The following is a 12342-nucleotide window of genomic DNA, read 5'->3' on the forward strand; positions in this document are numbered from 1 at the left end:
CATGTCTCCAACCATCACCCATCCATGTCTACAGCCATTACCCAGCCATGTCTACAGCCATCACCCACCCATATCTACAGCCATCACCAAGCCATGTCTACAGCCATTACCCAGTCATGTCTACAGCCATCACCCAGCTATGTCTACAGCCATCACCCATCCATGTCTACAGCCATTACCCAGCCATGTATACAGCCATCACCCACCCATATCTACAGCCATCACCAAGCCATGTCTACAGCAATTACCCAGTCATGTCTACAGCCATCACCCAGCCATATCTACAGCCATCACCAAGCCATGTCTACAGCCATTACCCAGCCATGTCTACAGCCATTACCCAGCCATGTCTACAGCCATTACCGAGCCATGTCTACAGCCATTACCTAGCCATGTCTACAGCCATTACCCAGCCATGTCTACAGCCATCACCAAGCCATGTCTACAGCCATTACCCAGCCATGTCTACAGCCATTACCGAGCCATGTCTACAGCCATTACCCAGCCATGTCTACAGCCATTACCCAGCCATGTCTACAGCCATTACTCAGCCATGTCTACAGCCATTACCCAGCCATGTCTACAGCCATTACCCTGTCATGTCTACAGCCATTACCCAGCCATGTCTACAGCCATTACCCAGCCATGTCTACAGCCATTACCCTGTCATGTCTACAGCCATTACCCAGCCATGTCTACAGCCATTACCTAGCCATGTCTACAGCCATCACCAAGCCATGTCTACAGCCATTACCCAGCCATGTCTACAGCCATTACCCAGCCATGTCTACAGCCATTACCTAGCCATGTCTACAGCCATCACCAAGCCATGTCTACAGCCATTACCCAGCCATGTCTACAGCCATTACTCAGCCATGTCTACAGCCATGTCTACAGCCATTACCCAGCCATGTCTACAGCCATTACCCAGCCATGTCTACAGCCATTACCCAGCCATGTCGACAGCCATTACCCAGCCATATCTACAGCCATTACCCAGCCATATCTACAGCCATCACCCATCCATGTCTACACCATTACCCAGCCATGTCTACAGCCATTACCCAGCCATGTCTACAGCCATTACTCAGCCATGTCTACAGCCATTACCCAGCCATGTCTACAGCCATCACCCAGCCATGTCTACAGCCATTACTCAGCCATGTCTACAGCCATTACCCAGCCATGTCTACAGCCATTACCCAGCCATGTCGACAGCCATTACCCAGCCATATCTACAGCCATTACCCAGCCATGTCTACAGCCATCACCCATCCATGTCTACAGCCATTACCCAGCCATGTCTACAGCCATTACCCAGCCATGTCTACAGCCATTACTCAGCCATGTCTACAGCCATTACCCAGCCATGTCTACAGCCATCACCCAGCCATGTCTACAGCCATTACTCAGCCATGTCTACAGCCATTACCCAGCCATGTCTACAGCCATCACCCAGCCATGTCTACAGCCATTACCCAGCCATGTCTACAGCCATCACCCAGCCATGTCTACAGCCATTACCCAGCCATGTCTACAGCCATCACCCAGCCATGTCTACAGCCATTACCCAGCCATGTCTACAGCCATCACCCAGCCATGTCTACAGCCATTACCCAGCCATGTCTACAGCCATCACCCATCCATGTCTACAGCCATCACCCATCCATGTCTACAGCCATTACCCAGCCATGTCTACAGCCATCACCCACCCATATCTACAGCCATCACCAAGCCATGTCTACAGCCATTACCCAGTCATGTCTACAGCCATCACCCAGCTATGTCTACAGCCATCACCCATCCATGTCTACAGCCATTACCCAGCCATGTATACAGCCATCACCCACCCATATCTACAGCCATCACCAAGCCATGTCTACAGCAATTACCCAGTCATGTCTACAGCCATCACCCAGCCATATCTACAGCCATCACCAAGCCATGTCTACAGCTATTACCCAGCCATGTCTACAGCCATTACCCAGCCATGTCTACAGCCATTACCGAGCCATGTCTACAGCCATTACCTAGCCATGTCTACAGCCATTACCCAGCCATGTCTACAGCCATCACCAAGCCATGTCTACAGCCATTACCCAGCCATGTCTACAGCCATTACCGAGCCATGTCTACAGCCATTACCCAGCCATGTCTACAGCCATTACCCAGCCATGTCTACAGCCATTACTCAGCCATGTCTACAGCCATTACCCAGCCATGTCTACAGCCATTACCCTGTCATGTCTACAGCCATTACCCAGCCATGTCTACAGCCATTACCCAGCCATGTCTACAGCCATTACCCTGTCATGTCTACAGCCATTACCCAGCCATGTCTACAGCCATTACCTAGCCATGTCTACAGCCATCACCAAGCCATGTCTACAGCCATTACCCAGCCATGTCTACAGCCATTACCCAGCCATGTCTACAGCCATTACCTAGCCATGTCTACAGCCATCACCAAGCCATGTCTACAGCCATTACCCAGCCATGTCTACAGCCATTACTCAGCCATGTCTACAGCCATGTCTACAGCCATTACCCAGCCATGTCTACAGCCATTACCCAGCCATGTCTACAGCCATTACCCAGCCATGTCGACAGCCATTACCCAGCCATATCTACAGCCATTACCCAGCCATATCTACAGCCATCACCCATCCATGTCTACAGCCATTACCCAGCCATGTCTACAGCCATTACCCAGCCATGTCTACAGCCATTACTCAGCCATGTCTACAGCCATTACCCAGCCATGTCTATAGCCATTACCCAGCCATGTCTATAGCCATTACCCAGCCATGTATACAGCCATCATCCAACCAGATGAAATACCACTTTATCACATTAAAAAAAACAACAGCCCTTTGAGCCGGTGAATAATCCTCCTGCATCCCCCGCTATTGAAATGCAATAAAATTGCAGATGTGTTTTCTATCTGTGAATTTTCCTCATCCAATTTAAATGTGTGGGTGAAATCTGCAAATAAAATGTATATATATACCGCAAGAGAAATTGACATATTTCAGGTCTCAAAAGTCAAATCACAGAACAGCTTACGCAGCACAAAAAGAACAGAAGGTGAGAGATTCAGAGAATCCCATACACTTTGCTAAAACTGTAAGATGCTGCATTTTTACACACAAAAGTACAAACTAGGAAAACGCATCGAATACTTGGCATGGAAAGTTAGCTGTAGAAGGCGAGCCGAATGCCAAAAAGAAAACTTAGGAAGCATTTGTTCTCATTCTCACTGAGGTTTTTCCAGAATAGGAAACGTCATGTACAAGTTCTCACACAGATATGGGGACGGGTTAATAAAAAATGTTAGGGGAAAATAAAATAGAAGCGAAAAAGCAAACATTCTCCGTGACTGGATGGGGTTAATGTATTTCATTGTGAGTCCAAAATATCGCGAAGAAAAAAAAATTCATTAATATTTGAATTATTTTTCCATCTATTTTTCACCTATATTTTTCATGTCTATTTTCCATCCATCCATCTGTTTCGGACTATAAGACATTAAACCTGCTTCAAATAAAACTTGTATTGTATAATCGTACACAAACTTTGTCTATTGGTAATTTATCAGTAAAACTGAAGACTTTGGGGAAGATGAAGTAATGTGTACTATTTATTCTCCAGGAACGGGTCTACTGGTGGGATTCAAAGGAATGGCAGTACAGGGGCAACCATGTAAGTCCTTAAAAGTTTAGTTTTGTAATAAAACTGTCTCCCATGTAGCCACATCAATGAAAAAATATACATAATACTCCTGCCAAAGAGCGAAAAAGCAAAAAAAAAAAGAAAAAATAACAACAAACATTGGTTGGTCATTAACGTTCCTTCAGGCCTGGTCAAGGATAGCCTTCACAATGGCCTGTAAAGGGTCAGACTGTCTTGCTCAGAGTTATCTTTGATAAATTCGTGCACTTGTATCACTAGTAACATGTCAACTTTAGGTCACAAATGTGTTTTGGGTGGACATTCCCTCTAAGGTATTTCCTTTCGGATTAGTAAAGTCTATGATGTTAGACTTTCTGTTCTTCAATTTAGATTAAAACTATTTTAGTCTATGAAAAAAGGGCCTGAACTGTAAATCTAACTGTATGTTTCATTTATAGCAACAGCGAGTATCTTCATACGAGGAAAAGAATTTGAAACCGTGTTTTTGCAGCCAGCATTAGGCAGCGCAACTGCTACATTGAAACTCATACTTCCTAGACGGTGTCCATCTTCCACCACGATATCCACGACCATGAATAATTCTGATAACAAGAAGGAGGTCACAGTTAGGAAAGGAGAACCAGTGACATTCGAGTACCCAAATCCCCAGCCGGTTATAGGATCAGGGATATCTTCCAGTAGCATGATCATTAAAGCCAATGATGATATCACCGTGATGTCCTACAACTTTGCAGGAACCAGTGGAGACGTTGCTTTGCATTACCCGGTTGACCAGTGGGGAACTAAATACACCATATTCACCCCGACTGATGGACCTTCAAAACACTATGCACAATTTGCTGTTGCTGCCCATAATAGTTTAACTACAATTACCATGGTCTTCAGTGGAACTGTACATTACAACGGGAAGATTTATAATAAGGGTGACACCATGACCGTGGATCTGAAGCCGTTCCACTTCGTGCAGTTGCAGAGTACAGATGACCTCTCCGGAACCACGGTGACCTCTCAACATCCTGTGGCCGTCCTATCTGGCCATTCATGTGTTCCTGGTGTTGGAGGTTGCAGCCTTGTTTATGAACAGCTCCTACCAGAAAAAAAGTGGGGAAAGTCCTACATTGTCTCAGCCCCGTCCTTCTCATCTAGTGACAGCCAAGTTTCTGTCTTGGCGTCTAAACACACTTATCTGGAGTACCAGTCAGGTGAACAAAAGCTGACGACCAACCTAGAAGCAGGAAAACCAATGAAGATTAAGGTTTCTGCATCCAAACCCTTATCCATCCACAGCACAGAGAATATTCAGGCTTTTCTTTACGGCTTTAGTGGCAATTTTGAAGGCAAACCCTTCGGATCTTTCCTGATCAAAATCCCAGATACTGAATCGTTCTTCCATAATTACAGCTTTGTTGGACAGAAGGGATTTGACAATAATTTGGCCATTATTACAGCGAAGGCCTCGAGTGTTCCTGGATTCTTATTCAATGGGAAACCTCTACAAAATGTCGAATGGAAGGCAATCCCTAACACTGAGTACGTCTCGGCAGAAATTAATTATGGTGGAGGCTTCAGTTCCAACACAATGCAAAATCCCATAGAACCTTTCCTTCTCATAACTACTGGGTACTCAGGGGACATGGCGTATGGCACAGTGGGAGCGGGAATACAAGGTGTGTATGTCATGTTCTTCAGTATAGCTCATCTATTGTGTCTGGCTTTTGGACTTGTTTTGACTATTTTTGCCTTTTTTTTTTTTATAGCTCCGGTGTGTCCACTACTCGATTCAATTGGTAATTCCACATCTACACAATGAGAAATATTTGTAATAAATGAAAAGAAAAATACTTGTGAATTATCACCAACTAATTGGTCCATAACGAGCTCCGATACAGCAAGTTGATTTTCTCTGGTTTCTATCATGTAAAAATTATCTTTCTCCCCCTCCCCCACACATCTGACTCCGTTGTCAGTAGCTCGTCCCTTCCTTACATCTAGAGATCAGATGATTTTGAAGTCATCATGAAAGATACAATCAATAACAACCAATCAGCTCTTGTTTGTCATTTTATCGCCAGACATATGATTATTGGGCAATGGTTAGGAAGGAACCTCTGTACAGAAGATTGTCCACCCCGAGTAAAAGGTCCCTACCCGGTTTCATCACCACGCCATTTTTCCCTATTCATGGGCAAATGTCTTTTCCATTTTTCATACATGAGATTTTAAGAGTTTAATTTGTTTTTCTCAAACTTTTTATGCCTTTTTCAACTTGCAGCTTAAAATGCCAACGTCAATAGCCGAGAGTAACATTTACATGACACAATATTAAGGATTAGCGATGAGCGGATCTGGCAAAATTTGAATTCGCCAGAATTTGTGGATTTTCCCGGGAAATTCGATTTGTTCAAAGTTATTCTCCGCGAATTGAATGCCCAATATTATGATATGGAGTCTCTCCAGATTGCAGAAAATAATAAATAAAATACGTAAAAAGTAAAAAAAAAGTATATATTTATATAAATGTATGCTCACCTGACTGCTCACCTCTTTTAGAAATACAAAAGTTTAAATCACCCAATTTTCCTCATTTAAAAATAAATAAACAAAATAAAAAAATATTGGTATTTCCACGTTCATAAAGTCCAAGCTATTCAAATATTAAATTAACTACCCCTACAATAAAAGCAGGAAAGAGAAAAATTGAAATATCGAAACCACTTACAATATTGAGTTAATGAAATTATTCTTGTCAGCAGAAAGTTTATAAATTTGGTAATAATCCTTATTTTTATTAGGGATTGAACAATTTTTATTTATTTTTTAGGAATTGATCTACCGGTGATCGGGTTAAGAATCGCAGGAGAGGTGTAAATGAGTAAGTCTACAGAAGTATAATATTGCAATGATTAAATAATATCCTTCTTTAAAAAAAATCTGCATATTTTTTAAATGTAAACAGCTCACTCCTCCTTTCCCTGTTTAGATTCTTCAAATTGTGGCATGTAAGGAGTTAAACTGCTTTGATGATAGTTTTCCCCTTTCTCGGTGTTTGCGGCCAGGTGTCAGCTGTATCACACAGCCAGCCTCTGCTGTACCGAGCTGACTAGGCTTTGAGCCGCTTCCATACTCTCAGAAACGGTCAGAACAAGGCTCTGAAGACAAAATCGTGTTCAGGGTGGACAATTCCTCTAAGTTACGGCCGATTTGGATTAGTGACGACTATGGTGTCAGAATTTAGTTAGAAAATGGAATCTGAATATTCCTGGTCAAAATCTAGTTATGGTGGAGGCTTCAGCTGCAACATAGTAACATAGTAACATAGTAACATAGTTAGTAAGGCCGAAAAAAGACATTTGTCCATCCAGTTCAGCCTATATTCCATTATAATAAATACCCAGATCTACGTCCTTCTACAGAACCTAATAATTGTATGATACAATATTGTTCTGCTCCAGGAAGACATCCAGGCCTCTCTTGAACCCCTCGACTGAGTTCGCCAACGACATGCAACATCCCACAACACTAGAGATGAGCGGATCAGGCAAAATTTTGAATTCTCCTATTCACACAGATTTTCCCGGGAAGTTCAAATTTAATGTCCATTGTTATGTTGTTATGTTCTGAGGTCTATACAGATCTGAGAACATAATAAATGAAATAGGTAGAAATTCAAGAAAATCCTTATTCTCACCTCACCACTCAACTCTCTGCTCCTCACTGTCACCCTTCCAGTTCTTGCTTCATCTTCAGGTTGCCACTACTGAAACTGATATCCCCAGTCCCTTTACACTAGGCCAGGACTTCTGGGTTTGATTACACCTGGGAGGGTTCTGCACAAGCATATGAAAGATCATGGCTTCAAAATGTCAAGGCGTGTGCCACGACCTTGCACGCACATGTTCAGAAATCTCCTTGTTCCACTCGCACCCGGAAGCCTCAGCCCAGTGTGGGAGGCCCAGGTACTTCAATGCCAGCGGTGGTGATTGGAATATGTGACAAGGATGTGACAGATGAGAGAGGAGTTGAGGGGCTCGAGCAGAGAGAGGTGAATGGTGAAGTTTGGGTTGATTTTTAAAGGGAACCTGTCACCCCGTTTTTTCACGAAGAGCTAAAAATAGCGTTAAATAGGGGCAGACCTGGGCTTTACATTAGTGTATTTTGGAGCCTTTATTCCCCACTTATGCTGCCGAAATACCTTTGTAAAGTCGCCATTTTGGGCTGTCACTCACGCTGGTCAGGTCATATGGGCGTGGTGACAGCGCTGTTTCTCCCCCAGATCTCCGTTGGTGGCGTAGTGGTGTGCGCATGTCCAACTGGCGAATCCACTGCGAAGCTTCAAGGAAAATAGCGCGATCTGCGCTATTCAGCCGTTTCTCGGTGGGCGCGGCCATCTTTGTGAGGCCGCGCGTGCGCAGATGGTTCTTCTCGGCTTCCCGGGGCTTCAGGAAAATGGCCGTGGGATGCTGCGCGTGCGCAGATGGCGATCTCGACGGCCATTTTCCTGAAGCCGAGTTCGCATGCGACATGCGCACACCACTACGCCACCAACGGAGATCTGGGGGAGAAACAGCGCTGTCACCACGCCCATATGACCTGACCAGCTTGAGTGACAGCCCAAAACGGCGACTTTACAAAGGTATTTCCGAAGCATAGGTGAGGAATAAAGGCTCACAAAATACACTAATGTAAAGCCCAGCTCTGCCCCTATTTAACGCTATTTTTAGCTCTTCTTGAAAAAACGGGGTGACATGTTCCCTTTAAGGTTTTGAAACAAGTGGACGCTATCTCTTTGATTCCGCTCAAAAGCAAATTACAAAAAATTAGCATTTTGGCAAAACTGGATTTTTGTAAAAATTTATTAAAATTCAATTTCACTCAAATTTATTGGGTCATCTCTGTAGAAGACCTTTTGGCCTCTTGACTTTTGGGTACTCAATTTATGTGGTCTATGGGTCAGTGGTACTGGGGTTTAAAAGGTGTTCATGTCATATTCTTCAGTATTTCACATCTATGGTTTTTCGACGTTGTCATAAAGAAATAATTAAAATCCTTAGACATCTGTACAGAAGGGAGAAAAAGAGCGTATACTCTAACCAGTTACCTTCACATAACCCCCTCTATGTAGCTGATCTCCTCTTTTGGAAAAAGGTAATTAAGGAAAATCCTAATGGCAAACAGATGTCCGTCCAATCAGTTTTAATGCACAGGTATGTAGAGAAGGGCAGATTTACGACTGGTAGATAAGAGCTAAACATAAAACATAAAATCTCTCAGTGTGCTTTATAAAAAACATTAAGTGAGGTTTTTATGAACTTCATCGATATACTAGATAGGAAAGTCATATTTTCAGAAATGTGCTGAATAGTGTTGAGCGATACCTTCCGATATTTGAAAATATCGGTATTGGATTGTATCGGCCAATATCCGAAAAATATCGGATATCGCCGATACCAATACCCGATACCAATACAAGTCAATGGGACACAAATATCGGAAGGTATTCCTCGATGGTTCCCAGGGCCTGAAGGAGAGAAAACTCTCCTTCAGGCCCTGGGATCCATATTCATGTAAAAAATAAAGAATAAAAATAAAAAATATCGATATACTCACCCCTCCAGCGGACCCTGGACCTTAGCGGTGTAACCGGCAGCCTCCGTTCCTAAGAATGCAGGGTGAAGGACCTTCGATGACGTCGCGGCTTGTGATTGGTCACGTGACCGCTCATGTGGCCTCTCACGCGACCAATCCCAAGCCGCAACGTCATCGCAGGTCCTTCACTCGCTCATTCTTAGGAACAGAGGCTGCCGGTTGCAGCGGTTACAACCAGGGCGTGTCCGAGGGTGAGTATATCAATATTTTTTATTTTTATTCTTTATTTTAGACATGAATATTCATCCCGATACCGATTCCCGATATCGCAAAAATATCGGAACTCGGTATCGGAATTCCGATACCGCAAATATCGGCCGATACCCGATACTTGCGGTATCGGAATGCTCAACACTAGTGCTGAAATGGCGAAGCAAAGCATGGTTTCACGTCACGGAACAATGGCCAGTATGCCGCCAACTGGATATCGGCCAGATAGAGGAGAATATCTATGCCATGTCTCCTATCTATGAACAGATAAAATGAAGATAAAAAATATGACGGTAATGTCTCCCGCTGGGGACCACCAGGAGCCGAGATATGCTAGCAGTTGAGAAGTTTCTAATTTCTTAAGATTAAGACACATCCCATAGTTCGCTTAAGTCCAGCCATGTTATGAGTCGACAGAGGGGAGGTGTTTGACTGTCACTTGTGCTGATAAAAAGCCAAGGAAAATTATGATCTGTGTTCAGTGCCGGAAGATACATTGCTGTGGAGGTTTGACCCACGTTTCATCGGACATTTCTTAAAAGAAGTGCTTCCCTTCGCTAAGCTCTGAGCCTTTTTTGTGACCAGTGTTTAGCAAGTTTCTTTTGTTATTCGATTTTATTTTATGCAATTGTATATGCTGTATTATTTTGTCCCCTGTATAAAATCTTTTGTACACTTTTATAAACACTGCCTATCTTTCTGGATTAAAAATAAAATGTAATAGCTCTGTTCCTCTTGCTCTGTAAACCGCACTTTCCAAGAACCCAAAATAACGGAAAAATATTTGAAGGAACTGAAAATGACATACTTGTATCTTACCATCAATCACACCATCCATAGCTCGCTCTGATACAACAAGTTGATTGCTTCTGGTTTGCTATCATGTAACAATTAATTTTTTTTGTCTCCTCCTTCCCCCACACATCTGACATTTTTACTGGTTGCTCATCCTCCTTTCCATGTAGAAATCTGCTGACATCTATTGATTTTCAAAGTCATCCTGAAGGATATGACCAATGATAAATCAATCAACTTGTGTTTGTTGTTTTATCTTAAGACACATTTACTGTATGTTGGACAATGATTAGGAACAAACTTTTGTACAGATCATTGTCCTCCCTGTGTAAAAGTTTCTTAACCAGTTTAAAACTGAGTTTTTTTCACCTATTCATGACCAGGAAAACTTTTGTCTTCTTTTCCAAACATTCAAATTCACAAGCTGCAGCACAGCAGGCAGAAACTCTAATAGTGATCCCCAGGCTGCTTTACTAATTATAGAAGGTTTGTTTCTGCCTAAGGATCTCAGCAGTATTTTTCGTCTTAACAGGCATATTGTCCTGGTACATAAATATAAATCTTTATATACTGGTGCATCTCTATATAATTGTACAGCATGGCAAAGTGTGTAATACAGTAAATAATTTGTTTATGGCGATTTTTTTAAAACTTTTTATTAAGTAAATTAAAGATAACTATAAATGTGATAGCTAGTTACAGGCAAAATGGCCCCTAGAACACCGCAGCTTGTCTGTCAAAAAAAAAAAAGAAAATTTCATCATATAGTAGTGAGGCTTCTACGAGAAAGTTATGGTTGTTACAACTAAGAATAGATGAAGAAAAAATAATCTAATTGTTTAAACAAATGCATCACAAAAAGTCACTGTGCACATGTATGAGTTGTGTCTGTGCGTATCTTATATATCATTAACCCCTTCTCTGTCCCGCAGGTTCTGTGCCGATAAATTACATCTAATAATCCGAGATACTGTGATTCCTGGAAGAGACCAAGACATTGGAGGAAAGTTGTCACCTGAAATAAACAGCGCACAGAAATCCGAGGGTCTTCTATAGTCACTTACAGAAATTTACTTTAAAAAAAATCTTATAATAAATCATCTTTTCTTTCTTTCTAAATCTGCAATAATGACTCATTAGGTGAAATTGATTAATGCAAACATCTGATTAGACCTGGAAGTGAGATTATCATTTCCAGGATAATAATAACAGTAATGAATTATTATAATGTACGGTGACGGATGCAGCAAATATAATCTGCTTATACAATAATAAATCATCCAGCTCAGCTGTGTTGTGTGCAGTAATTACTTCCACCACTAGGAGGCGATGCCATTATGGACTGTGCTATACATGTAGTACAAGTGTTAGGCGTCAGGATTCTCCTTCTGCGTTGGATAGATCCTAAGCATTGCCTGGTGCTGTGGTCTTCCATTCAGATCTGGCCAAGGTGGGTGCTGCTCAGCACAGACGTCGGTCCCAGCGTCTTGCTCAGGCTCATGTTCTTCACTTGGTTCCTGTTGGGTCTCCAGCCAAGTCTATAGGAATGAGTGATGTTCTGGTGCAGTCCTCCTCTCCGGAGTCCAAGTCCAGAGAACACCATACTGAGCATGTCCCTGATGTGGCGTCTTCTCATTGGTGGTCAGACGTCAGCTGCTCTGGTGATGTGGCAGCTACGGATTGGCCTGCAAGCGATGTGTCGGCTTCCTGGGCGTGTGTGTTTGGGGTGGAGCCTTGTGTTTAAAAGGCGCTCAGCGGTGCATATCGGTGCGCTAGTATCATGAATGTTATGGTGAATGAGTGTGGACACTCTACCATTCTGTCTGCGTGTTCTGTGAGTCTGTCTAAGTTCTGGGACCCTACATGATGGCCGGCAGAGAGCGTCACTGGGGGCAATTAGCTCTTGACTTAGGACCTGTTTCCTACATGTGTGCGGTTAGCACAGTAGAGCTACAGGGCAAGTTCAACCATCTAGTCAGGGTTTGAAATCTAGCGTCA

The 12342-nt window shown here is 43.0% G+C and overlaps 1 protein-coding gene across 1 annotated transcript; it reads left to right on the top strand.

Moving 5' to 3' along the window:
• Window positions 1–4239: 4239 nt before the first annotated feature.
• Window positions 4240–11400, top strand: LOC138651594 (IgGFc-binding protein-like). Its single transcript, XM_069741895.1, has 4 exons — window positions 4240–5360; window positions 5451–5480; window positions 8726–8897; window positions 11277–11400. Exons 1-4 carry the CDS (start codon window positions 4265–4267, stop codon window positions 11398–11400), a joined length of 1422 nt encoding a protein of 473 aa, XP_069597996.1. The 5' UTR covers window positions 4240–4264.
• The last annotated feature ends 942 nt before the right edge of the window (window positions 11401–12342 follow it).

This window comes from Ranitomeya imitator, chromosome 10 (genome assembly GCF_032444005.1).
Source record: "Ranitomeya imitator isolate aRanImi1 chromosome 10, aRanImi1.pri, whole genome shotgun sequence".
NCBI lineage: Eukaryota > Metazoa > Chordata > Amphibia > Anura > Dendrobatidae > Ranitomeya > Ranitomeya imitator.